General features: G+C 30.5%; 8 protein-coding genes and 2 pseudogenes across 10 annotated transcripts, besides 3 other annotated features; 7 read left to right on the top strand and 3 right to left on the bottom strand.

Annotated features, from left to right (window-relative positions):
• Positions 1 to 119: 119 nt before the first annotated feature.
• Positions 120 to 702, bottom strand: TVAGG3_0917720 (uncharacterized protein; the record flags this gene model as incomplete). Its single annotated transcript, XM_051252088.1, has 1 exon — positions 120 to 702. A coding segment is annotated over one exon (583 nt), but the record flags the coding sequence as incomplete, so codon positions are not given.
• A 1,130-nt stretch (positions 703 to 1,832) lies between these two features.
• TVAGG3_0917710 (DNA/RNA polymerases family) lies at positions 1,833 to 2,875 on the bottom strand (the record flags this gene model as incomplete). The annotated part of the gene is made up of 1 exon (XM_051252087.1): positions 1,833 to 2,875. A coding segment is annotated over one exon (1,043 nt), but the record flags the coding sequence as incomplete, so codon positions are not given.
• Positions 2,876 to 4,157: 1,282 nt separating this feature from the next.
• On the bottom strand, positions 4,158 to 4,667 carry TVAGG3_0917700 (uncharacterized protein; the record flags this gene model as incomplete). Its single annotated transcript, XM_051252086.1, has 1 exon — positions 4,158 to 4,667. A coding segment is annotated over one exon (510 nt), but the record flags the coding sequence as incomplete, so codon positions are not given.
• A 725-nt stretch (positions 4,668 to 5,392) lies between these two features.
• Positions 5,393 to 5,901: a mobile genetic element.
• Positions 5,902 to 6,988: 1,087 nt separating this feature from the next.
• TVAGG3_0917680 lies at positions 6,989 to 7,979 on the top strand (annotated as a pseudogene). The gene has a single exon: positions 7,525 to 7,938. A coding segment is annotated over exon 1 (414 nt).
• Positions 7,980 to 8,414: 435 nt separating this feature from the next.
• Positions 8,415 to 8,615, top strand: TVAGG3_0917670 (cyclin-dependent kinase inhibitor 2C-related family; the record flags this gene model as incomplete). Its single annotated transcript, XM_001296000.1, has 1 exon — positions 8,415 to 8,615. The coding sequence occupies one exon, from the start codon at positions 8,415 to 8,417 to the stop codon at positions 8,613 to 8,615; it is 201 nt and encodes a 66-aa protein (XP_001296001.1).
• Positions 8,616 to 15,776: 7,161 nt separating this feature from the next.
• Positions 15,777 to 16,888, top strand: TVAGG3_0917660 (annotated as a pseudogene). Its single transcript has one exon. A coding segment is annotated over exon 1 (1,112 nt).
• A 421-nt stretch (positions 16,889 to 17,309) lies between these two features.
• Positions 17,310 to 17,519, top strand: TVAGG3_0917650 (protein of unknown function, DUF4106 family; the record flags this gene model as incomplete). The annotated part of the gene is made up of 1 exon (XM_051252085.1): positions 17,310 to 17,519. The coding sequence occupies one exon, from the start codon at positions 17,310 to 17,312 to the stop codon at positions 17,517 to 17,519; it is 210 nt and encodes a 69-aa protein (XP_051077659.1).
• Positions 17,310 to 17,519: a mobile genetic element.
• Positions 17,520 to 17,639: 120 nt separating this feature from the next.
• Positions 17,640 to 22,773: part of a mobile genetic element that runs on past the window's edge.
• Positions 20,521 to 20,913, top strand: TVAGG3_0917630 (uncharacterized protein; the record flags this gene model as incomplete). The annotated part of the gene is made up of 1 exon (XM_051252084.1): positions 20,521 to 20,913. One exon carries the CDS (start codon positions 20,521 to 20,523, stop codon positions 20,911 to 20,913), a length of 393 nt encoding a protein of 130 aa, XP_051077658.1.
• TVAGG3_0917620 (uncharacterized protein) lies at positions 20,944 to 21,699 on the top strand (the record flags this gene model as incomplete). Its single annotated transcript, XM_051252083.1, has 1 exon — positions 20,944 to 21,699. One exon carries the CDS (start codon positions 20,944 to 20,946, stop codon positions 21,697 to 21,699), a length of 756 nt encoding a protein of 251 aa, XP_051077657.1.
• Positions 21,715 to 22,182, top strand: TVAGG3_0917610 (uncharacterized protein; the record flags this gene model as incomplete). The annotated part of the gene is made up of 1 exon (XM_051252082.1): positions 21,715 to 22,182. A coding segment is annotated over one exon (468 nt), but the record flags the coding sequence as incomplete, so codon positions are not given.

The raw sequence follows: 22,773 nt of genomic DNA, 5'->3' as shown, positions 1-22,773 counted from the left end.
TGTCGTTGGAGGTTTTGGTGTTGCAAGTGGTTTAATTTTATCTGCTTTGATTTTGGATGATGAAGTTTTAGTTGTTGATTTTCCTTTCATTAATTCTGGATGTATTCTATTCATTTGTTTTAAATATGCTGTATATAAAGGTTTGATATACTTTCCCGCTTCGAGTTTATGTTGAAGGATGAATTCCAAAAGTTGATCTTCATTTAAAAGTCGGGCTGAATATGGTTTAACTAATGAATCATAAATTAAAGCTTGTGCTTCATTTATGGTCTGAAGGACCTGGGCGTTTTGCACCTTTAGCTGTTGAACATTTGCTACTTTCTCTTTTGGTGTTGTTTTCGGCTTTTTCTTCTTTTGTTTTTGTTCCTTTGGCTTTTGCGGCTCAGGATTATATAATTTATATAATTCATCAATATCTTCTTCTGTTAATACTTTATTTTTGAAATCTTTCAACTGTTTAAGTTGTGATTTAGTTTTTCCCTTTGTATATTCATTATTTTTAATTTTGTCTTTAATTTCAGAAATTATTTTATCATGATATTTCAAAATTTCATTTTTATAATACGAATAATAATAATCCATATCATCACCCGTTATATTGTTATTATGTTTTTGGAGATATGATTTTAATTCATAATAATTAAGAAAATTTTGATTAAGTACTAAATCATCAATTAAATTTTCTAAATCTGCGTTATCCATTTATATAAAAATAAAATAAATGTTTTAAGGGTGCCCACCTCTTTGAATCATAGTATCAAAACCATTATTTACATATTGAATCGCATCATTAACGGTTCCTCCTTCTAAAACGGTATCAAATGGTGGAGTCCAGATTTCCTGATGATGATCATAAAATCCAGCAAAATTAACCGTATTATTAGGTAAAATATGAATCTCAGCGGTATATCTTCTATCTAAATTTGGATGCCTTATATGTATACCATTACTGCCCGGATAAAATCTCAAACCTTGATTTTGTTGACGCATCAAATTATTGAAATTTCTTTCTTCAGGGGTGAATGTTCTTCTCCGTTGACTTGTGGTGGTGGTGTGGTGGTCGTTGTTGCGGCTGTTGATGCTGTGGTGGGATTTGAAAAATTCGTTGTGGTTGATTATTTGGAATCTGAAAGTTAAAACCATTTGGTATAAATCGATTTGGTTCCTTTTGTCTCTTCTGTGGCATTTTATTAAAAATAAAATTTTAAATTGTATTAAATAAATGGCATACAACATCCATTTTCACAACATACAGCCTTAGTGTGTGCTCCTGTTAATGCAGTCTTACCGATTGTTAAGCGAGTCATTGACCCGTTTTTAAGTTGTAAATTAATATTCTGACCATCAAAATAACTTTATCATTTATTATATCCAAATAATTTTTAGGTGTTAATTTTATTTTGTCGTAAACTAACACCTTTCATTTTTTGTGCAATCTTTTTAAAATCACTTCCATCAATTGAACCGTTGAATGATGTATAACACTTAGGGCATAAAGCAACCATGTTATCACCTTGTTTCTCAATTGCTAAACCCAATAACTTCTTCTCATGTGCTTTTTCTTCAGCTTTATTCTTTAATTTAGGTTTAAATTTCTCATCAAAACAGAAGAAATCAAAATGGTGCGAATTTGAAAATGTTTTTATCATAAAATTGTTTATCGGTAACAATTGCTTGAAATGCTTGAGTGTTAGGAAGATTTGGGTCGCCAGCGATTGCCCAATAAGATGAATCAGTATCACCTTCAATGAAATGAAAACGATTAACATCCATGCATTTATACATAAAATCATAAATGAAAACAAATACCAGTATTTGCGTTATCTAAAGTGAAGAATGCCTCTTGTAAACATGTATCACATCTATAAAATCTATCTTTAAGCATCACTTGATATGTATCTTCACCTATTTCTCTTATGTTTTTAAACTTATTTGACATACATGCAACGCGTGCCTTCTGTGCATTCATTATTTTAGTCTTTGCGTAATTTTGTGTATTCATTGCATCGTAACCATATGATCCATTAAGCGAAATCTTGCAAAATAAACTTTTTCCTTTATTTCCTTCTAATTCAGCCTTTTGTCTTTCGTTCATAAATTCGTTCGCAAATTCATTAAAACAAGTGTTTTTCGTAAATGTTAAAATTGATTGAATATCATCGATGATAAAATGAAATCTGTCTATTAGATACCAAAGATAATAAGAAGAAAATGGTTGATATTGGTTGTGTGTTGATGCTAACTGAGTTAATTTCCTCTGTTTCTGGTCAACTGGTAGATTGTTTGATTTCATGTAATTATACATAAAACTGCCAATTGTTTTTTCATCTGTGATAATATCTAAGTTTCTTATTATCGGTAAAAAGTTTATGTAATCATTAATGTATTTTTCATCAATGTGACCCTTTACTTCAGCCACGAATAAAGTATTTTTCTTCTTAATTATTCCCAGTGCTTTTGCTTTCTTTGTTGCTGTATCACAAATGATAACACCATTCAATCTTCCCGGCATATACATTTTATGGTCAGTATATTGAATGAAATCATGAGGATTAGATGAAAATGATGAAGGATATAATGAATTAAAATCAACACCAACGAAATGAGTCATAATGTTGGTGGTGTCCTCATTTGATACAGTTTTAGTTTCTGGATTATATGAAAGTTTATTAATGTGCGTGATTCCTTTAAGATTTACTCTATGTTGAACATTTGATAAACCACCAGTAATTCCATTACGGAGAATGTGATAAGCTTCAACTGAATCTAAAGTCATTGGTAAATTATTTTTTAATGCATAATTTCTTAAATTGATTCTTAAACGTTGAACATCTTCATCTTTATTTGATTTTACGACATTGCAATAACAACACATTAACTGACAATTTTCTTTGGTATGTGGTTTTTCATTATCGATTCTATCCAATGGTTTATTTGCATATGTAAACGCTTTACCACACATTTTGCATTTAGATGAAAGGATTAAATCGTGATAGTATTGAAAATCATCCATTGAAACATTATTTTTAGTATCCTTTCTGCTTTTTCATCTTGTTTCTTATATGATTCAATTTTATATTTCCAATACTTTTTCGTTAATTCAAAACTTGATTCTATCTCTTCCTCAGGATATTTTTCATTAGGATTAAAGTCTTTATATGCTAAAGCGTAACGAATCATTGAAGCATTCGATGATAAAGAAAGATTATGAAGCATATCAATTTTATAAACAAATGTTTCTTCAATAATTTTATCGATTGGGTCAATCATAATTTCAACATCTTTATTGCAATAATGAATAAAATATTCTAATCTATTCTTAAATTTTTAGCATCATTGAGATATATTTGATAATCACTATCTGATATAGTTTCTTGAGTTAATGCTGAATAAAATGAATCTTTCGTGAATGGTTCCTCTTTATATAATTCTTCTTCGTAATTCTCCCACGTGATGAATTGATAAGGGAAAAAGGATTTAACACGTGATTTATTGTTTCCGAAATCTTGAGTGAATTGGTCTAATGTCCCACCCGCTATATAATTTCTGATGTCAATAAATCTCAATTCATATGGAACGTTTGTTTTCTTTACAATGATTTGCTTAAATTGTGAAGATGAACCCAGCATTGATTTTATTTTCCATTTTGCAGTGTTTAAATCACGAAGAATTAAATTTAAATCAAACTTTCCCGAATTAAAACCTATGATATTCACTTTATTGAATTCCTCATCTAGAAGTTCTTTAAATGCTTCCTTCTGTTTTTCATTTAATGTATGGGACAAAGTCCCCGCCGTTTGCGGCTTCAATAATTCATTGTATTGACTCATATTTGATTCAACTAATGAACAGGTTGAAAATAAAAACTCAATCCAATCAGAAATAAAAGAATCACTCGAAGTTAAGCAAAAATTCCTCGTATATGTTTTATCATTTAATTTAACCGTTGATGATACCATGAATGGTTTTAAGTAAGCGTTCAAAGTTGCACACTCAGAAAGTTGTAATTCTTCTTTAGTCTCTAATGTTTCAAGTCAAAAGTAATATAATATCTTGTCGGTTTATAATATTCTGCAAATTGTGAGCTAATAACCACTGATATATCTTCTGTTTCGTAATATGTGGTGCATATGGTTGCTGGTCTTTTGCAATTGAACGTCTTGAATTAATCTTCCATTATTTTCTTTACATTTCTCACAATGCTTTAAAAATCTTCTTTGGTTTTTCCTTTCTGGATCATCACGGATAGAATAAACTTCTTCTTTACAATATGGACAAACTTTATAGCCGGTGAGTGCTTCAACGTCTGTTATTCTGTCAGCGTGAAGTTTTCCACATGGACTCTGTGTTAATAAAATATTTACTGTTTCAAATTCTGGATCTATCATTATTGATTCCACTAATGGAAAGTCTACCTTATTTATGTCCACGTCTTCTGGTTGAGGATCACAATAATAGAAATCAATATTAACATTTAACATTCTCGCTAATCTCTCACTTTCTGATGAAATGTCAAACCCTTCATATGCATCTATTGCTTCATTTAAATAGCTTCTACGAGTTTTAGGATTAACACCATCAGGAATGTTATAGAAGCGTTTAAATAACCTTCTACCTTCTGCTCTAATTTGATTATCATTCATTTTAGCTGTTCCGTTTTTGTTCATTTATGTAAGAATAAAAAATTAAAAAATAAATAAAAATAAAGTTTATTTTTTAAAGCCCATAAAATGAATTAAGAACACATAAATTTTTATCATCTGCGACGTGACGAATACATTTTAATTTACTCAAGAATGCGTACCCTGATACATTAAATCTAATTCCTGTCTTATTTAATTTCACAACTTTGAAAAGGAATGTATGAATAGCTATAAAATGATGAGAAGATGTTTTATGGGTTGCTTCCATTTTTTCTGAAATAAATGAATAAATATAATGTTTATAAGTTTTCATATCTTTTATGTTCTTAATAACGAATGGTATAGACCTTTCACTTCGTCTTCCTTCGGTGCTGTTCTTTCATATGAAACATTATTGTATCTTCAACAATGAAACCGCAATCACATAAAATTTTATATGTTCCAATGGTTTCTTTTGATATTTTATCTAATAAATCAAAAACTTTATCAACACCTGTGCATTTATTTAAATAATAATTTGTGTAAATATCATGATCTTCTTTCTTAATCGTATTAGTTGCATATGTCACGTTTTTAAGAGCTTTTTTGAATTTTCAGAATCTAAGGTGGTGAAAGTAAGATACAAGGGTATTCTTCATTATCAATAAATTGTAACTTATGTTTACGAATAAATTTAGTACCTTCTTCTGAAAGTGTTTCGTCTATTTCACCATCTAATAAATTTTGTGTTGATTCTGAGACATAATTTTTATATCTTTCTTCATGAGATTTCTGACTTCTGATTCTGAAGCTGGGATATTCATTAAACCCTCTACTTCATTTTCATTATATTTTTCAACTTCTCTTAATTCCTTAATTTTTTCATCTATTTCATCTCTTATTTTTTTCAGTCTTTCAATTTCATTGTATTCATCATCTTTAATCCGTTCTTCATAATATTCAGGGAAAACATCAGGTTCTTTAGGTTTTTCTTCTTCAGATGTGGGATATAAGAAATTTATAACATCATCTTTATTCATTTTTCCATCATAATCTAAATCATTTAATAACTCGGCAAATTTTTGACAATTTCTTAAATAATATTTATTAACTTCATAACCTACCTCCTCTAATATATCCTTTATTTCCTCGTTTGTGAATCCTAATTTTTTAACGTTGTTAGTTTTGACGCTCATTTCATACAAAATAAAAAAATAAAATAATAAACATAACTAAGTTTTAATTTTTCGTAAGAAGTTTATTTTTTAAAGTTTATTTTATTTTTTATTTCATTATGGTAGTGAATCTTTTATTCATGAAAATAATTATTTCTAATTTCTTTTACTCTCTCGTATATACTAGATTTAAAGAATTCAGAACATTTCCCATAATCTCCTAAATGTTTTCTTATCCCTAACGTGTGCCAGTTATTATATGAAACTGAATAAACTTTATCTTTATCTTTACACCTTTCATCACTTCCAATATATTTATATCTCAGTTTTGATTTAGCATTTTCATATTCATTACGTTTAATAATTCACAGTCTTCCTTTTTAAATTGATGTTTAAGATATTCAGGATTTAATACTCTCCGTTTATATGCTCCTAACTTAGTTCTAAAGGTTTTTCTACAAAATTTAGGAATTCCATCCTCTTTAATGTCATCAATGATTTCCATTTCATTATTTTCAATTTCTTCTTCTCGTTTATGAGGTCTTTGATTATGACTCCATTGATTCCATGAAATTAAATATTCTTTATCATTATATTTATACCTCATTAGCTTATTTTGGCTTTCATATTCATTTAATAATTCACAATCTTCATTTTTAAATTGAAGTTTAACCCATTCAGGATTTAAACAATGTTTAATTAATCGCGGAATATCTGACATCATCTATATATAGCTTCTTTTATAAAAGATAAAAAAATAAATTATTTTAAAATTAATGTTAATTTTTTAAATGATTTATAAATAAATATATTTTAATGCATCGTCTATATATAGATGTAACAAAAAAAGTCACTAAACCCGTCATATCCTACTACTAATCTTTGTGATCATTGATTTCCACATGTCTAATATAATATTTGTTTCATCTAATGAGTTTAAAAGATAATAATATGTTAAACTGCAAATGTCTCCTTTTTAAAAATTATTTAAGGGATCAGTGTCTTAGTTTACAACTATTCAATTTTTTGAACTTAAATGCACTTTTTCTCTATGATAGAATTGATATTTTTATGAATAAACTTAAATATAGCATACATTGATCATGTTCTATCTTTTCATTGTTTCAAAATCTAAAAAAGACCTCTAGAAGAAGACTCAGAGTGTAAATAACGTATTTTTTTGTAAACTAAGGTGGTGATCCCTTAATGTCCGACGAAGACATTAATCCAAATAAATTCAGCGAACTGCGAAGTATCTATAATTATCACATCGATTCATATAATGCATTGTATCAGTTAAAAACGGAAAAAGAAGAAGAATTAAACTCAATTTACAAAATGATCAAAACAAACTTGATTGATTCAAAGAAATATTCTCCCCAAACAATTATGCGAAACATTTTAAATATCATTCCGTATAATAATCGCAATACTAAATCATACTTATTACTTGTGAAACTAGTATTTGATGATTATCATGTCAATGAGATCAACAGAGTTGAACTTATTTCAAATTTCCTGTTTTACAAAGAATATGGAATTAAATTAAACAAATCTGCTAATTTCGAACAAATTAAATCCCTAAATCTGGATATTCAAACGAAAAATACAATTCACAGAGCAATTACGTATAATAACATAGAAACATTCATTGCATTCACTGAAAGAGAAGGATTTGATAAAGATCAAGCATTTGAAAGCGATTTATATCCACATCATTACGAAAGATATTCATTACTTGAATTATGTTGTTATCACGGAGCAGTTGATTGTTTCAAGTTATTGAGAACGAAATTTAACTCAGAAATAACTCGAGAATGTCTCGACTTATCATTTTTAGGAGGAAATCAAGAGATAATGAGTGAATGTTTGAAATATCAAAAACCAGATAGATGGTGCATGGAAAATGCAATTATTTCACACAACATTGATTTTGTTACATTCTTGATGAATGAATACAGTATAAAGATCAATTTAAGATATTGCGAAAAATATAATAATCTTGAAACATTTTTAGTTTATTTCGATCAAACTAATGATATTGGCAAATGCTTTGTTTATTCGGCGATGTTTAATATTCCATCTCTTTGTGAATATTTCCTATCAAACGGAGCAAATATCAATGAAAAAAATAATGATTGAGAAACAGCTCTTCATGTTACAGCAAGAAATCATAGTAAAGAAACAGCGGAACTTCTTATTTCACATGGAATAAATATCAATGAAAAAAATAATAATGGACAAACCGTCCTTCATAAAGCAGCATGTTATAATAGCAAAGAAACAGCGGAACTTCTTATTTCACATGGAATAAATATCAATGAAAAAAATAATTATGGAGAAACCGCCCTTCATATTACAGCAGAAAATAATAGTAAAGAAATTTCTGAATTTCTTATTTCACATGGTGCCAATATCAATGAAAAAGATAATAATGGACAAACCGCTCTTCATTATGCAACAAGAAATGATTGTAAAAAAACAGCGGAACTTCTTATTTCACATGGAATAAATATCAATGAAAAAGATAATGATGGAGAAACCGCTCTTCATGAAGCAGCAATTTTTAATAGCAAAGAAACAGCGGAACTTCTTATTTCACATGGAATAAATATCAATGAAAAAAAATAATAATGGACAAACCGTCCTTCATAAAGCAGCATGTTATAATAGCAAAGAAACAGCGGAACTTCTTATTTCACATGGAATAAATATCAATGAAAAAAATAATTATGGAGAAACCGCCCTTCATATTACAGCAGAAAATAATAGTAAAGAAATCGCTGAACTTCTTATTTCACATGGTGCACAAATATAATATTCTTTTTTAAGGCTCCGCGTTCATGCATTCAATTTTGAGAGGGCATTCAATTAAGATTTTGCCTAAAAGCACACTTGTAGCCTCATAGGTTTGGTTTTGGGATGAACAGACATCTGATCCATCATCTCCATGATGAGAGGGATCTATTGGTAGCACTCAAATTGAATAAATAACTAATTTGAAAAAACTTGTTTTTTTCGTCCAAAATCAATTTTGGAAAAAAATTGACATATTTACATCGGTGAGAAAATTTTTTAAAATCTGATTGCAGCATGACTAATCGCAATATTAGGAGAAACTAATTATCACATTCTTTTTCATTTTTATGAAAGATACAAAATCTCAAAACCCATCCACGCGCATAAAAAATTGAAACATCCCTTATAAGACAAGGATTCCAGAGAAACAAAAGTTTCACAAATCTGAGAAGTAGATTGCCAATTTCCTAAAAAAACTTGAATTTTGCATTTATAAATATTAATATATTATTTGTATAATATCAAAATTGTAATGATGAGTTCAGTTTTTGATTTGAATGAACTAGAAAATTTCTTGATTTCGATTATCTTCATTCATGGGTTGATATGAAATAGATAATATTTTAAAATATATGAAGATTGTATTTTACTGATTTTTTATTAGTATAGGCAATATAATCTCAAAATACTAATATAGTCGAAAATCAAGAACTTTTGTATATAAATCATGCGAGTCAATGGATAGAAAATAATAGTAGTCCACACTGTTTCTTCACATTCACAAAAAAACAGCCCTTGGGGTTGGGGCGCGATCAAATACTTGAAAATTAATTTTGGAGTCCATAAGTGCATAGTATAATGGTTAGAATTCCCTATAATAAATCTTGTTTTGAAGTTCATTTGCCGAACACAAAACTTTTTTTCGAAATCGAAATTATTTCAAGAAAATATATCTTATTTTTTGCTTTTTAAGATAGTCATTATACACAAAATATTAGTAAACTATTTTTATTTGAATTACTAAAACTTTCAATTTTTTTATTCTCTGATATAGACTCTTATATGATGCATTATGAAATATATATGATTTTCTTCTGCTGTTAGTTATATTACAATGAATACTTAATCATCTACCAAAGCTGACTCAATAATTTTAGTGTATTTCAATTTTCACTACTACAAATACTGTCTTAAGAACTATTTAAACTTTCCCATGCTTTTACCCAGCATAATGTAAAAATATATCCTTTTATACGAATTATAAAATTTGAAATATCGAATTTGATAAATTCATACCTACATTATGAAATATTTAGTAATTCATTATACAAATACATCTTTGGAGTTTCATAAATTTTAAATTAGAATGATTGTAACATACAATGAATTCGAAAGTTTATGTATAATCTTTGTAGATGATTAAGTATTCATTGTAATATAACTAACAGCAGAAGAAAATCATATATATTTCATAATGCATCATATAAGAGTCTATATCAGAGAATAAAAAAATTGAAAGTTTTAGTAATTCAAATAAAAATAGTTTACTAATATTTTGTGTATAATGACTATCTTAAAAAGCAAAAAATAAGATATATTTTCTTGAAATAATTTCGATTTCGAAAAAAAGTTTTGTGTTCGGCAAATGAACTTCAAAACAAGATTTATTATAGGGAATTCTAACCATTATACTATGCACTTATGGACTCCAAAATTAATTTTCAAGTATTTGATCGCGCCCCAACCCCAAGGGCTGGCTAATGTTTTATTATCTAATGATGATTGCTATAAAATCAAATAAAAGTAAATAATTTTTGATTATTGTTTCAAAAAGTTTAGTTTCAAAAGAGATTAATATCAATAACTCTCAATCTTGACCTCAAACGTATGACTTCAGCATTATCATGTATATGTATTAGAAAAATATGATCAAGAATACGAAATTATTGAAATTACATATGATATTTGTTAAAATTATGACAAAAACTATAAGCTATAATAAATTACAATAAAACGATCAATTCGTCTAATCTTTTGAATTGATTGGTATAGAATAAAATGAAACAAACTCTAATTATTATAGATGATTTAAAATATGCACAAAATATTCAAAAGAATTCTGTATTGTTTCAGAATTTTACTCTTTATGCGTAATAAAATATATCCTAATGTGCATATATGATTTGTAGAAGTTATTTATCGAGTATGAAATAAATATTGCAAATAACGAAAAACAATGGTGCAGTGTAAGAGCTCATTGGTAAACAAAACAAATAAGAGCAACTTTCGATTTTTCGAAATTTATTAGATCTTGGAGGAAAAACCCTTTTTTTATGCTGTTGAAGCTACAGTTTCATTTGGTCATACTCCGACCCCTTGTCTTTGGGTATTCACGGAGTTATGGGCCATTAAAAAAAAGGAGGATTACGGCCCTCTCAATTTATGAGCGTGGAGCCTTCAGGATGACCTAAGGTGTCAGATTTTTTTTTGTACCATAGAGTAAACATATGGATTTCCTTATTTGACATTAATTAATAATACATTATAGGCTATACACCCCTTCAGTAATATTAGACAAGTCTGTTATGATGAAACTGAGTTTTGTTATTTTATTAAAAGTATATATCTATGAATAAGGATGTCAATTCGGAAAATTGTTTTCATTTTAGGAGAATATAATTTTCCTTTTCGAAAATTTAAAAAGTGAGATGCGCAGGATTCGAACTTTTTTAAAAGTTGATTTAAATATATTCTAGTGTGGAATCTAAGGATAATATCATATTTAAAATAAGAATATACGAGTTTAGGTAGTATTATTTTTTTCGATAAATTTGAGAGTATGTACGTTTAGGGCATCAAAAGTGTCAATTCGCTCAGCGAAAGCTGAGCTAGCTTCGTTCTCGAAAGAATAGGGAAGGAGTGAAAGAGAGTGATACAGATGTTGACACATTCATATCATTTCAACAAATTTTGATCAAATTGAAATGCAATGAAATTCAATTCACTTCATATCCTTCAGTCAGTACATTGACATCCTTCTACATCACAATGATAACTCGTGCATCAATAGTTCTACAACTAACTCAGAAAAAAAAACAAGATTTTTCCTTCCAGCTTGCAGCTTTTAAAAAGTTTCGATGATAAAAATCACTCTACTCTTGTTTATAGATATGTGATGATAGTAGGTAAACATATTCTTATCGATATTAATAAAAATATTTTTACGAAAATCTGAACCAATTACAGAGTTATTCATAAAGTTTATGATAACTGTAATTATTTCATCTTTGTTTTATATTTGAATAAACAATTTAATTTAAATTGCATAATATTTTTTGGTTGAAAGACAGGAAACTTAGTTGAGTTTGTATTATTTTTATCGTTTAATTCATCGTATCAGTGAGTGATCCAGATATTTAAGATATTTAGAAAAAAATTATTAATTTGATTAACAAATTTTAATCAAAATAGCAAAAATCTATTTGATAGCTGTAAACAAACAATAATTTTTATTTCAAGCAAAATCACTTATTTTCATCTAAACGTATAAAATTGTCAATTTTATAAAAATAAATTGAAAATCTCATGAAATGTAAAGGAGAGTAATATTTTTCAATTTTCTTTTTTTTCTTTCTCTCAAATATTTTCTATTGGGAATTTTCTTGTTATCAAAAAATAATTTTAATATTTGTTTATTTCATTACATTCAATAAAATTTTAAAAACTCTATTTCTTCACAAGAAAATTTTTTTCCTTCATATGAAGAAACATTTTGTTCTCCATTTGATACAAAAAAAAAAAAAAAAAAAAAAAAAAAAAAAAAAAAAAGGTAGTGGGGCTTCCAGGCACTTCGTGCCCTCTAGCCCTGAGGATGTTTTGTCAAGACTTCTTCATCGTAAATGTTTTGTCAAGACTTCTTCGTAAAATCAGACAAAAATAATGTTTATGTTAGAATGTTAGATCTAACCTCTTTTCTAACCTCTTTTCTAACATCGTAGAAAACTCATGATTTCTTCGTAAATGTTTTGTCAAGACTTCTTCATCGTAAATGTTTTGTCAAGACTTCTTCGTAAAATCAGACAAAAATAATGTTTATGTTAGAATGTTAGATCTAACCTCTTTTCTAACCTCTTTTCTAACATCGTAGAAAACTCATGATTTCTTCGTAAATGTTTTGTCAAGACTTCTTCATCGTAAATGTTTTGTCAAGACTTCTTCATCGTAAATGTTTTGTCAAGACTTCTTCGTAAATGTTTTGTCAAGACTTCTTCGTAAAGACTTTGTCAGACTTCTTCATCGTAAATTTTGTCAAGACTTCTTCGTAAAATCAGACAAAAATAATGTTTATGTTAGAATGTTAGATCTAACACGTTTTCTAACATGTTTTCTAACATCGTAGAAAACTCATGATTTCATCGTAATGTTTTGTCAAGACTTCTTCGTAATGAGCGTAAATGACCCAAAAATAATGTTTATGTTAGAATGTTAGATCTAACACGTTTTCTAACATGTTTTCTAACATCGTAGAAAACTCATGATTTCATCAAATGTTTTGTCAAGACTTCTTCGTAATGAGCGTAAATGACCCAAAAATAATGTTTATGTTAGAATGTTAGATCTAACACGTTTTCTAACATGTTTTCTAACATCGTAGAAAACTCATGATTTCATCGTAAATGTTTTGTCAAGACTTTTCGTAATGAGCGTAAATGACCAAAAATAATGTTTATGTTAGAATGTTAGATCTAACACGTTTTCTAACATGTTTTCTAACATCGTAGAAAACTCATGATTTCATCGTAAATGTTTTGTCAAGACTTCTTCGTAAATGTTTTGTCAAGACTTCTTCATCGTAAATGTTTTGTCAAGACTTCTTCGTAAAATCAGACAAAAATAATGTTTATGTTAGAATGTTAGATCTAACCTCTTTTCTAACCTCTTTTCTAACCTCATGAATTTTCATGAACTTTCTTTACAAAGTCTTTACGATGAAGAACTTTACAAAGTCTCAACAAAACATTGACAAGAAAGTTCATGAGAAAGACTTTACAAAGTCTTTACGATGAAGAACTTTACGAAGAAATCTCAACAAAGTCTTTACGAAGAAGTCTTGACAAAACATTTACGATGAAATCATGAAAATTCAAGAGGGTAGAAAACATGTTAGAAAAGAGGTTAGATCTAACATTCTAACATAAAATATATTTTTGCTGAATTCCGTATGAAATTTCATGAGTTTTGTATGTTTTAGACCATGTTAGAAAACATGTTAGAAAACATGTTAGATCTAACATTCTAACATAAACATTATTTTTATTGAATTCCGTATGAAATTTCATGAATTTTGTATGTTTTAGACCATGTTAGAAAACATGTTAGAAAACATGTTAGATCTAACATTCTAACATAAACATTATTTTTATTGAATTCCGTATGAAATTTCATGAATTTTGTATGTTTAGACCATGTTAGAAAACATGTTAGAAAACATGTTAGATCTAACATTCTAACATAAAATATATTTTTATTGAATTCCGTATGAAATTTCATGAATTTTGTATGTTTTAGACCATGTTAGAAAACATGTTAGAAAACATGTTAGATCTAACATTCTAACATAAAATATATTTTTGGGTCATTTACGCTCATTACGATGAAGAAGTCTTGACAAAGTCTTTACGAAGAAATCTCAATAAAGTCTTTATGAAGAAGTCTTGACAAAACATTTATGAAGAAATCTCAACAAAGTCTTTACGAAGAAGTCACAACAAAACATCTGTCAAAAACCGCTTTTTAACTTCACTTAAAATGCCACGTAAGCTACGTAAGAATATACGTAAGAGGAAGAGAGCATTGAAACATCCAATAGTAAAACTGACACCACAACAACAGTTGCAACAACAAATGCTGAATGACCCCACTATGTTGCAACAAATGTCAAGCAACCCTATGCTTTTAAACCGAGTTATTGGTGCACAGAGTGGAGGTTTAAGAGCGGCACTTTTAGCGAAAATGGCAGGCTATGGTGGAGCTGCAGACGGAACAGCCTATAACCCTCAAAGTCAAATGAATTTGAGTTCACTCAAAAATCAAATAACAGATGTCAAAAAGTCAAACATAGACATACAGAAGCAAATAAGTGAAAACGAAAAGAAACTAGAATATGACAGACACACAAAGAAACTAAATGAGTTAAACGTAGAGAAAAAGAAGAAAGAAGAACAACTGAAAGAACTAAGTACAGAGGAATATGCAAAAAAAGTGTCAGAAAAAGCAGCAGAAGTAGCAAAAATGGAACAAGATGTCATAAATTTGAAAAACCATACTAACTCAATATAAAATACTGAAGATGAAGAGATAAAACAAAAGCCCTGAAGACATATATGGATAGCGATGAGTATAAAAAAAGTTGAAGCAAATGTAAAGGCAGAAAAACTTTTACAGTTGCAAAACCAAAACGTACAGTATGAAAACTTAGCACAAGAAAGTAAAAATAACGACGCGGCTATGCAAAAGGCAATGAAAAGCGCAGAATATATAAAAGCTAACAATGACTGGTTAGATGCCCAAGCCAACGCTAAAGCGCCCAACTCATAGGGTCAATAGGACAAAAATACAAGCGGATGAAGACAGTTCAAATGAAGCTTTAACGAATGCTGACTTTAAGAACGCCTTCGAAGCTCTTCATAGTAAGGTGAAACAAGTGAACGACTTCTCATCTGGAAAGAAACTGAAGTCTGAAGGTTTCGACAAAGAGTTAAAAGAAGTAGCACAAAATATGACGAAAATAACAGATGCAGCAACGAGACAGGTAGTTCAAAGTGCCTATGACGCCGTTAGAGCAACTGTTGTGAAAAGTCAAGAAAAAGAGTTACAACAGACCAAAACAGACCTAGTAAATGCTTTCTTAAAAACGAAAAGTCAGGTAGGACATTACGCTGCAGATGGAACATATGTGCCAGCTGGTGGAACTTATATACCACCAAACCCTCCAAGAGAAGCACCTGCACCAGGACTACCTAAAACATTTACATCGTCACATGGACATAGCACAGGCATGCACCAAAACCACACCAACCAACACAGCGCAACAACAGTTCAAAACCCTGCACAACAACAACCACAAACAGAGCAAGGACATAAAAGAAGTAGAGAACAAGGAAACCAAGAATTCTTAAAAATGCTTAAAGAAGAGTGTGGTTTCCAGATACTGTTGACTTTAGTGACAGATATAAAGAAGCTATTGGAAAGTTCAAGGATGGAAATACTGACCCGAACCTATTTAGCTTTATGGCTCAGCACCAAAACGGATATAATCTCAACCTGGAAAATACAAGCTCGCTAAGGGATATGATTTAATAGCATATCATCCAAATGACATGGATGAATTTACTCCGAGATATTTGATGTCAGAGCTAAATGACAATTCAACTTTCGTCATGAAACGCGTAAAAAATAGAGACGGAACGAAAGAACAAAAGCTTATGAATGCGGATGACGTAGATAGGGAAATTGTTAAAAATGGTCTCGGAATATATGAAATGCAGCAGATGAGGTACAAGAAACTCAACAGGAAGAAGTTCAGATACAACCAGACATGGAAGAAATAGTTCAGCAACAACAGCTAGAAGAGCCTGAAGGAAACGAACAAGTCACTCCTTTGGAAACTAACTTCACAGAACTAGATGAAGATTTGGAACAGCGAAAAATCTTGACCCTCAACAAGTGTATGCGGAGAATATGGAATCTTTCCAAGAGTCTAAGAAAGATTCGGCTGACATAGTAGAAGAATATCGAAAAATGTTTGCCGACATACAAAAGACTCCAACACCAGATGAAAATATTCAGCATAGAATGAAAGTACTGAAAGAAAATGTACACAAATACAACAACCCTTTTTACTTACGAGCATTTAACGTTCAATCTTCGGATGAACTCGGTGAAGATAAAAGGTTAAATTTCAAGAAAACATATAGAAATGAAACATTGTTTAAAGTTCATTCAGAACCTAACCAAGATGGAAACAAACCTACTTTTGTTTCTGCAGACGATGGAACTACAATGAGATGGGGTCATAAAGCTAATCCAGATAGGTGGTTCATAAACTTACAACCACAATTCCAAGAAGTTGTAGACGCAATGGAAGTCAATGGTGAACGAGATATAGCTGGTATTTTAAGCGCGGCTTTAATGCCATTGAAAGATATGAAAGATGCAGATATTTTGGACCAGTATGAAATGAACATGGCTGATGGAAATATAACACCTGACGTTCTAGAACATTTATCTTAAAGAACTACACAGAACCATAGAGATGGTATATTTGGTGAAGAGTTTAGAAAGAAAGTTATGGACAGAGAAGGAAGAGAACCTATTGTACATGACCTTGCAAATGAAAGTTTACAAAATGTCATAAAAACTTACTTTGCAGACGATGAACTGAGAAGGGATGAATATTTAAGAAAACTCAAATGGACAGTACCAAATGAAATGTTAGTATTGAAAAACATGTTCCTTGACAAAATAAAACCAACTACAGAAATAAACGACGCAAGACTGAAAGATTGGGTAAAAGCTTTCCCATTCACAAAAGATATTATTGGTAACATGGAAAGAAAACCAGAAGGCTACAAAAACATATATTTGGAAACGAGCTTATTCCATATGGACAAGCTCTGTTTGAAGAGCTTGAACCAGAACTCAGGAAAGAGTCATGCAAACAATACGCAAAGACTCAAATACAGACTATGACAAACTCTTTCTAGGATATAGGTTACCTGAGATGGGCGACCAGAGCCAAAAGGCAAAAAGGACATGGGAAATTTGCAACATACTAGATGAACATAATGCAAAGATGCAACAACTTCAAGCGAGGGCAATGAAGGAAAAAGAAGAGTTAAAAACTCAGTCAGGAAGAAAGTAAAGCTTGGTCCAGTGGGTTCTATTATGACATATAAATCCAACTATTCTATATTTTTACTCATATGAAATGTACGCCGCTCAGAATATAACGCCAACAGTTTTGGATGCCATGAATGGAAATGTTTCCGAATGGTATAACGAATGCGACAATGCCATTAGAAGGTCAGAAATAGTTTCCTGGAACTTACGAATATACAACTGCTGTTTCTTATGGAAACGTAGGTGAGTTTGGAGAAGGTTCTTCAAACAACAGTAGATATTGCTTGCGACAGGTTTCATATTATTTCTATTGACAACTCTTTCTTATACGTGGAACAAGACATTGAAATAAAACCTTCTGCCAAGTTGTCTGACAAGAAAGGTTGCAATGGAATTTTCTATGTCGGATACCAATATGCTCCAGAAGTTTTCATGGGATATAAGATATATTCTAACTCTGACTTAGTTCAAACAGTAACATGGGCAAACTATGAATGGTTCGCTTTGAGAAACTCAGTACAACCACAAGCTAGAGAACAAACAGACCAGTATGCAACTATTGAGAAAAATAGAAGACTTGACCCTAACGTTCCAGGAGTTTATGTTAACCTTTCTGGACAAACTGCAGCAGCAGTAACCAAAGTAAAACTGAAACTTAGAGTTCCTTTGTCATCTTTCCTCATCTTCAGGTTTTTAAGATACTTGCCAAACTGGGCAGGAAAAATTTCTATCGAACTTACTCCAAGCAAAAATAACTTAGTCATTGCACCAACACAAGACCCATTCACTCTTACAGACGTAAAGGGAGCAAATCAAACGTCATTCGCCGAATTTTGCAAAGACAAAGTTGACTTAGACTTTGGTTTCTCAAACTTCAACACTGAAGTAAACTATTATTTCAATGCTGCTGGAACTGCTTGGGACCCAGTTAAGTTCACATGCGAAAAGTTTGAATGCAAGAGAATAGAAAGCAGACTTGCAGTCTATATGTTGGACCCAGATATTTCAAATGCTTTAGCTGCCAAATATATTGCAGTTCCACTTATGTTCCCTATACACCAAATATCTGTCAAAGACTTTGCAGGTGAAGTTGGAAACCAAAGTGCTGACCCAGGTGCAAGAACAGATATTGCCTTAACAACTGCAATGAAACATGCAGATACTATGTTTGTACTGTTCAGACGAACTATAAATGACTATTCTTGTTTCTACAACCCTGGTATTAAATATCATATAAACATAGATGGCAAATATTATCCAAGAGAAGAATATTCTACAGTTGAGGATATGAGGTCATACAACTTGACATTAGATGCTATGAACTTTAACAACAACTTCACAACAACCATTAACCCTGAAATGCAAAGTTCTATTATGCCATATGTGAAAGTATGGACTCATACAGGAGGTCAAAAACTCAATATACAAATGGAGACCGTTCAAACTTTTGGCTTGGCATTCCATTTGCTGACTCAGAAGACTTTATGGGTGGTATTTCAACTGTTGGTACAGTTCAAATACAATATACTGGTGACAGAGACGGTCCAGATGAATTGAGAGCAAAGAAGTTTACAAAACCAATAGCACTTTTCACGGAAGATGCTCTTTGAAGATTCGTTCGATGAAACCTGCTGGGGCTCCTCAGATTGGCATAACGACAGCTTCCATCGAGCAGATTTTGGCAGCAGGTCAGTAAGTTGTTCTTGAACTGACTTCTCTCCGTCAAATATTGACAGTACGCCAGTTTTGATATAATATTGTATTATAAACTTACCTTTAGAAATATCGTGTCAGTTTTGTTGTTATATTTTTTGTCTGCTTCAAGAACTTTCACCATCTCGGTTATACCAACTTTCTTTGCTTTATGAAAATATTTTGGTTCAGCAAAGACTGCTATTCTATAACATTTTCCATTGTTTGTGTAAAGAACTATTTCTGTCAATGAACTTGTATTGTTTTGTGTGTGTAAACTTTGTTTTGCTTCAATTCGAAGAGATACTCAAATACGTCCATCTTTTTATTCTAAGTAAAATGTCATTTCCGAAAAATAGAAGCGTAAGTGTTTCAAAAGGTTTAATGGCGGTGGCAGATGTGAAGTTAAATTCACCAACTCAAACAAACAGTCAAAGTGTTATTGTCAATGTCAAAGAAAGAGATGTTGAAATGGGGAAACCATACGAAGACCAAGATGGTATAACAATTGTTCCTGTAAAAGAACAACCAACATACCCTGAAGTTAGCAGAGAGTTAAGTTCTGTTGCAGATATTCGAAACGACTACCAACAACTTAAAGACAAACTTAAAACTCAGGAGAAGATTTGTCAAGCTTTAGGTATAATGTTAAACTTGGTCGAACACAACCCTGTAAAAGTGAACTCATATGTCATTGCACCTCATGAAGTTTTGAAAGAACTATTGAAACTTTTGACAGAGGCAGACGAATATAAATCAAAGAAATAGAACCCGACGTTAGTTGCTGTGGTGTTTCATATAATGTCATTGACAAGATATACGTTATGAAAGGAGGTGAAAACGTTGAACTTAAAGTATAGTTTCCCAGACGTCATAAAAATATTTGACGACCACAACATTTCATTAAAATTTAGTTGCTAAGTAAATGGCAGAAGACATAGTGGTTTATACTATTACGACTAAAAACCCTGAGTCATATAATTCTATAACAACAAACTTACAAAGTCCTCAAGGACGATATTGTAAACTGACCTTAAACACGATGACGACTAAAGCCTGTTTTTGCTCTTTTGACACCAGAAGACTTTGTTGTTGTGAATGGTAAAAAATACTTCTTTGAAGATACTTACTCAGATATACCACCAACAGGTTTTGTTGACTTATTTAATACTTTAAGGACGGATGTAACATGTGCTGCAACTAGAGCAGGTTTCATTATGTTTGGATGTCCGACTGAGTTTAGTATAAACGATATGAGCTATAATACAAAACTTATATCTGGTTTTTACTACCAACAGTTTCCTATAACAGGAAAAGGTGTCATACAAGGAATGTCTATTCCATTGACTTTAAGTACACCTATTTTATATATTGTTTCAAACTTAGGTTCAAAGTGTTATTCGAATATCGACAGAAACTACTATGACCAAAAGATACTCATGCGTATAAACAACACTTTCTCTGCTGGTTTGCCTATTGTTCATTCGAATGCAGAATTTTCAACCTTAGTAAACTCAAACACTTTAGCAAACATAAACTTAACCTTAGTTGACGCAAACTTTGTTCCTGTAAAACTTTTATGTCCTATGTATTTGTCAATGACGGCAGAAAGTTTCGAATTGGAAGATGCAACTGGTGAAAGTATTGTACTACAAGAACAACTTCAACAACAAATAGCTCAAGAACAACAAATGCAACAAATGCAACAACAAAGTCAAGAATAAAAAAATAATATTTTTTTTATTTTTATAAAAATGTACAGAATAGATGTTTCAGATTTTTATGACTTCCAAGCATTCAGAAATATGTGTCCATTTAGAGACTATAACAAAGCAGTCGAGAATTTGAAACGTTTAGTCATTTATGTTGACTCTGCCCCAGAATGTTATGTCATGAAAGAATGGGATGTTGTCTTTAACAAACCAAGAGCGACAATAGTTTCAGAACAAGAATGTAGACAGAAACTTAAGAAAATAAAAGTTATACAAGTTGGAATGAAGATGTTAGATGCTTGGGATATATTATTGTCAAAGTTAGAAGATTTTTCAGTTCGTGGTATAAAGTTTTATACACCTTCTCCAAACTTCTATTCTATCTTCACTGGATATAAATACGAACAAGTAGAATGGAAAGAAAATATTATAGAAGCTTGGTTAGACCATGTCAAAGAAATTATATGCAATGGAAACGAAAGAGTCTATGAGTATATCTTATGTTGGTTTGCAAACATCTTACAACATCCAAGTGCTAAAAATGAAACTGCTCTCATTATAATTGGAAAACAAGGAACTGGTAAGAACACATTCTTTACAGATATTTTGTGCAAACTGTTAGAGGGCTATTCGAACCCTAATATGACAAACTTAGAAAACATCTGCGGTAAATTTAACTCTTCAATAGAGAATATGAAACTTATAGTATGTAACGAACTTCAAAGTATAGATACAACAAAAGTTTTAAACTCAGATGCTTTGGAGAGTCTTATAACAGACAAAGTTGGAGTTTGTTGAAAGAAAATAAATAATGACCAAAGAGTTTGTGAAAATGTTGCAAACTTCATTATGGTTTCAAACAATGCTGTTCCGATGAAGTTAGAAAGTTCTGACAGAAGATATGTAGTTGTCAGAACGTCAGATTCTCATATGCAAGATACAGAATATTTTGACGACTTAGCAGAAACTTTGACATCTGACTTTTACAACCACTTGTTCTCATATTTCATGACATTAGATATTTCTAAGTTCAATCCAAGACAAATTCCATATACCGAAGAGAGACAAACATTGTTAGAAGCAAACAAGAGTGTTTATGAACTGTTTATAGATGAAAACGACTTTGAGTGTTTAGATGAAAGGTCTTTATATGATGAATATAAACAATATTGTCAAGAGTATGGTTATATGGCAGCTTCTAAACGAACATTCTTGGCAAATGTCAAAAATCTTTTAGATGTTCAGAACGGCGTATATACAAAGAAAAATTTTTCTGAGTAAATTTTTAAAAAATATTTTTTTATTTTATTTGAAATGTACGCTGAGTTTGTTGGAAAAGACCTAGATAACGAAAATAGATATGCGCTATTCTGGTTAGATTGTCCTTATGAAAGGTATGAAAAAAAGGCTTTATATGAAGAATATAGAAAATATTGTCATGAAAACGATATAAGACTAAGCTCTAGAGAAAAATTCTATGCTGGTATAAAACATCTTTTCGAAGTTCGGAATGGCAAATATAGAAAGAAATAATTTTTCTGAGTAAATTTAAAAAAAATATTTTTTTATCCGATAGAAAAGATGACGAAATATATTTCAGTCAACAAGTACATGACAGAAGTCAAAGAAAACTAACCCATTCATATATTTGAATGTTTACTTCTACCATTTTGAAAAGTCTACATTTGACAAAGTTTGGAACATCGAACCAGTTAAGTTTTGCTATTGTGACTAAAAAATGGTGCGGAAATTTGAAGACTTAGACATAGAAGGTTTGTTAGCAGTCAAAGAAAATTTTGACAGAAGGTTTCAAACCTTAAAGGCAAAGCATACAAACTTGTTATACCTTATGAACCAAAGAAAGCAGACGAC

Source organism: Trichomonas vaginalis, chromosome I (assembly GCF_026262505.1).
Source record: "Trichomonas vaginalis G3 chromosome I, whole genome shotgun sequence".
NCBI lineage: Eukaryota > Parabasalia > Trichomonadida > Trichomonadidae > Trichomonas > Trichomonas vaginalis.
The sequence above is the reverse complement of the archived record's forward strand: the minus strand, read 5'-3'. Positions and strand labels throughout refer to the sequence as shown.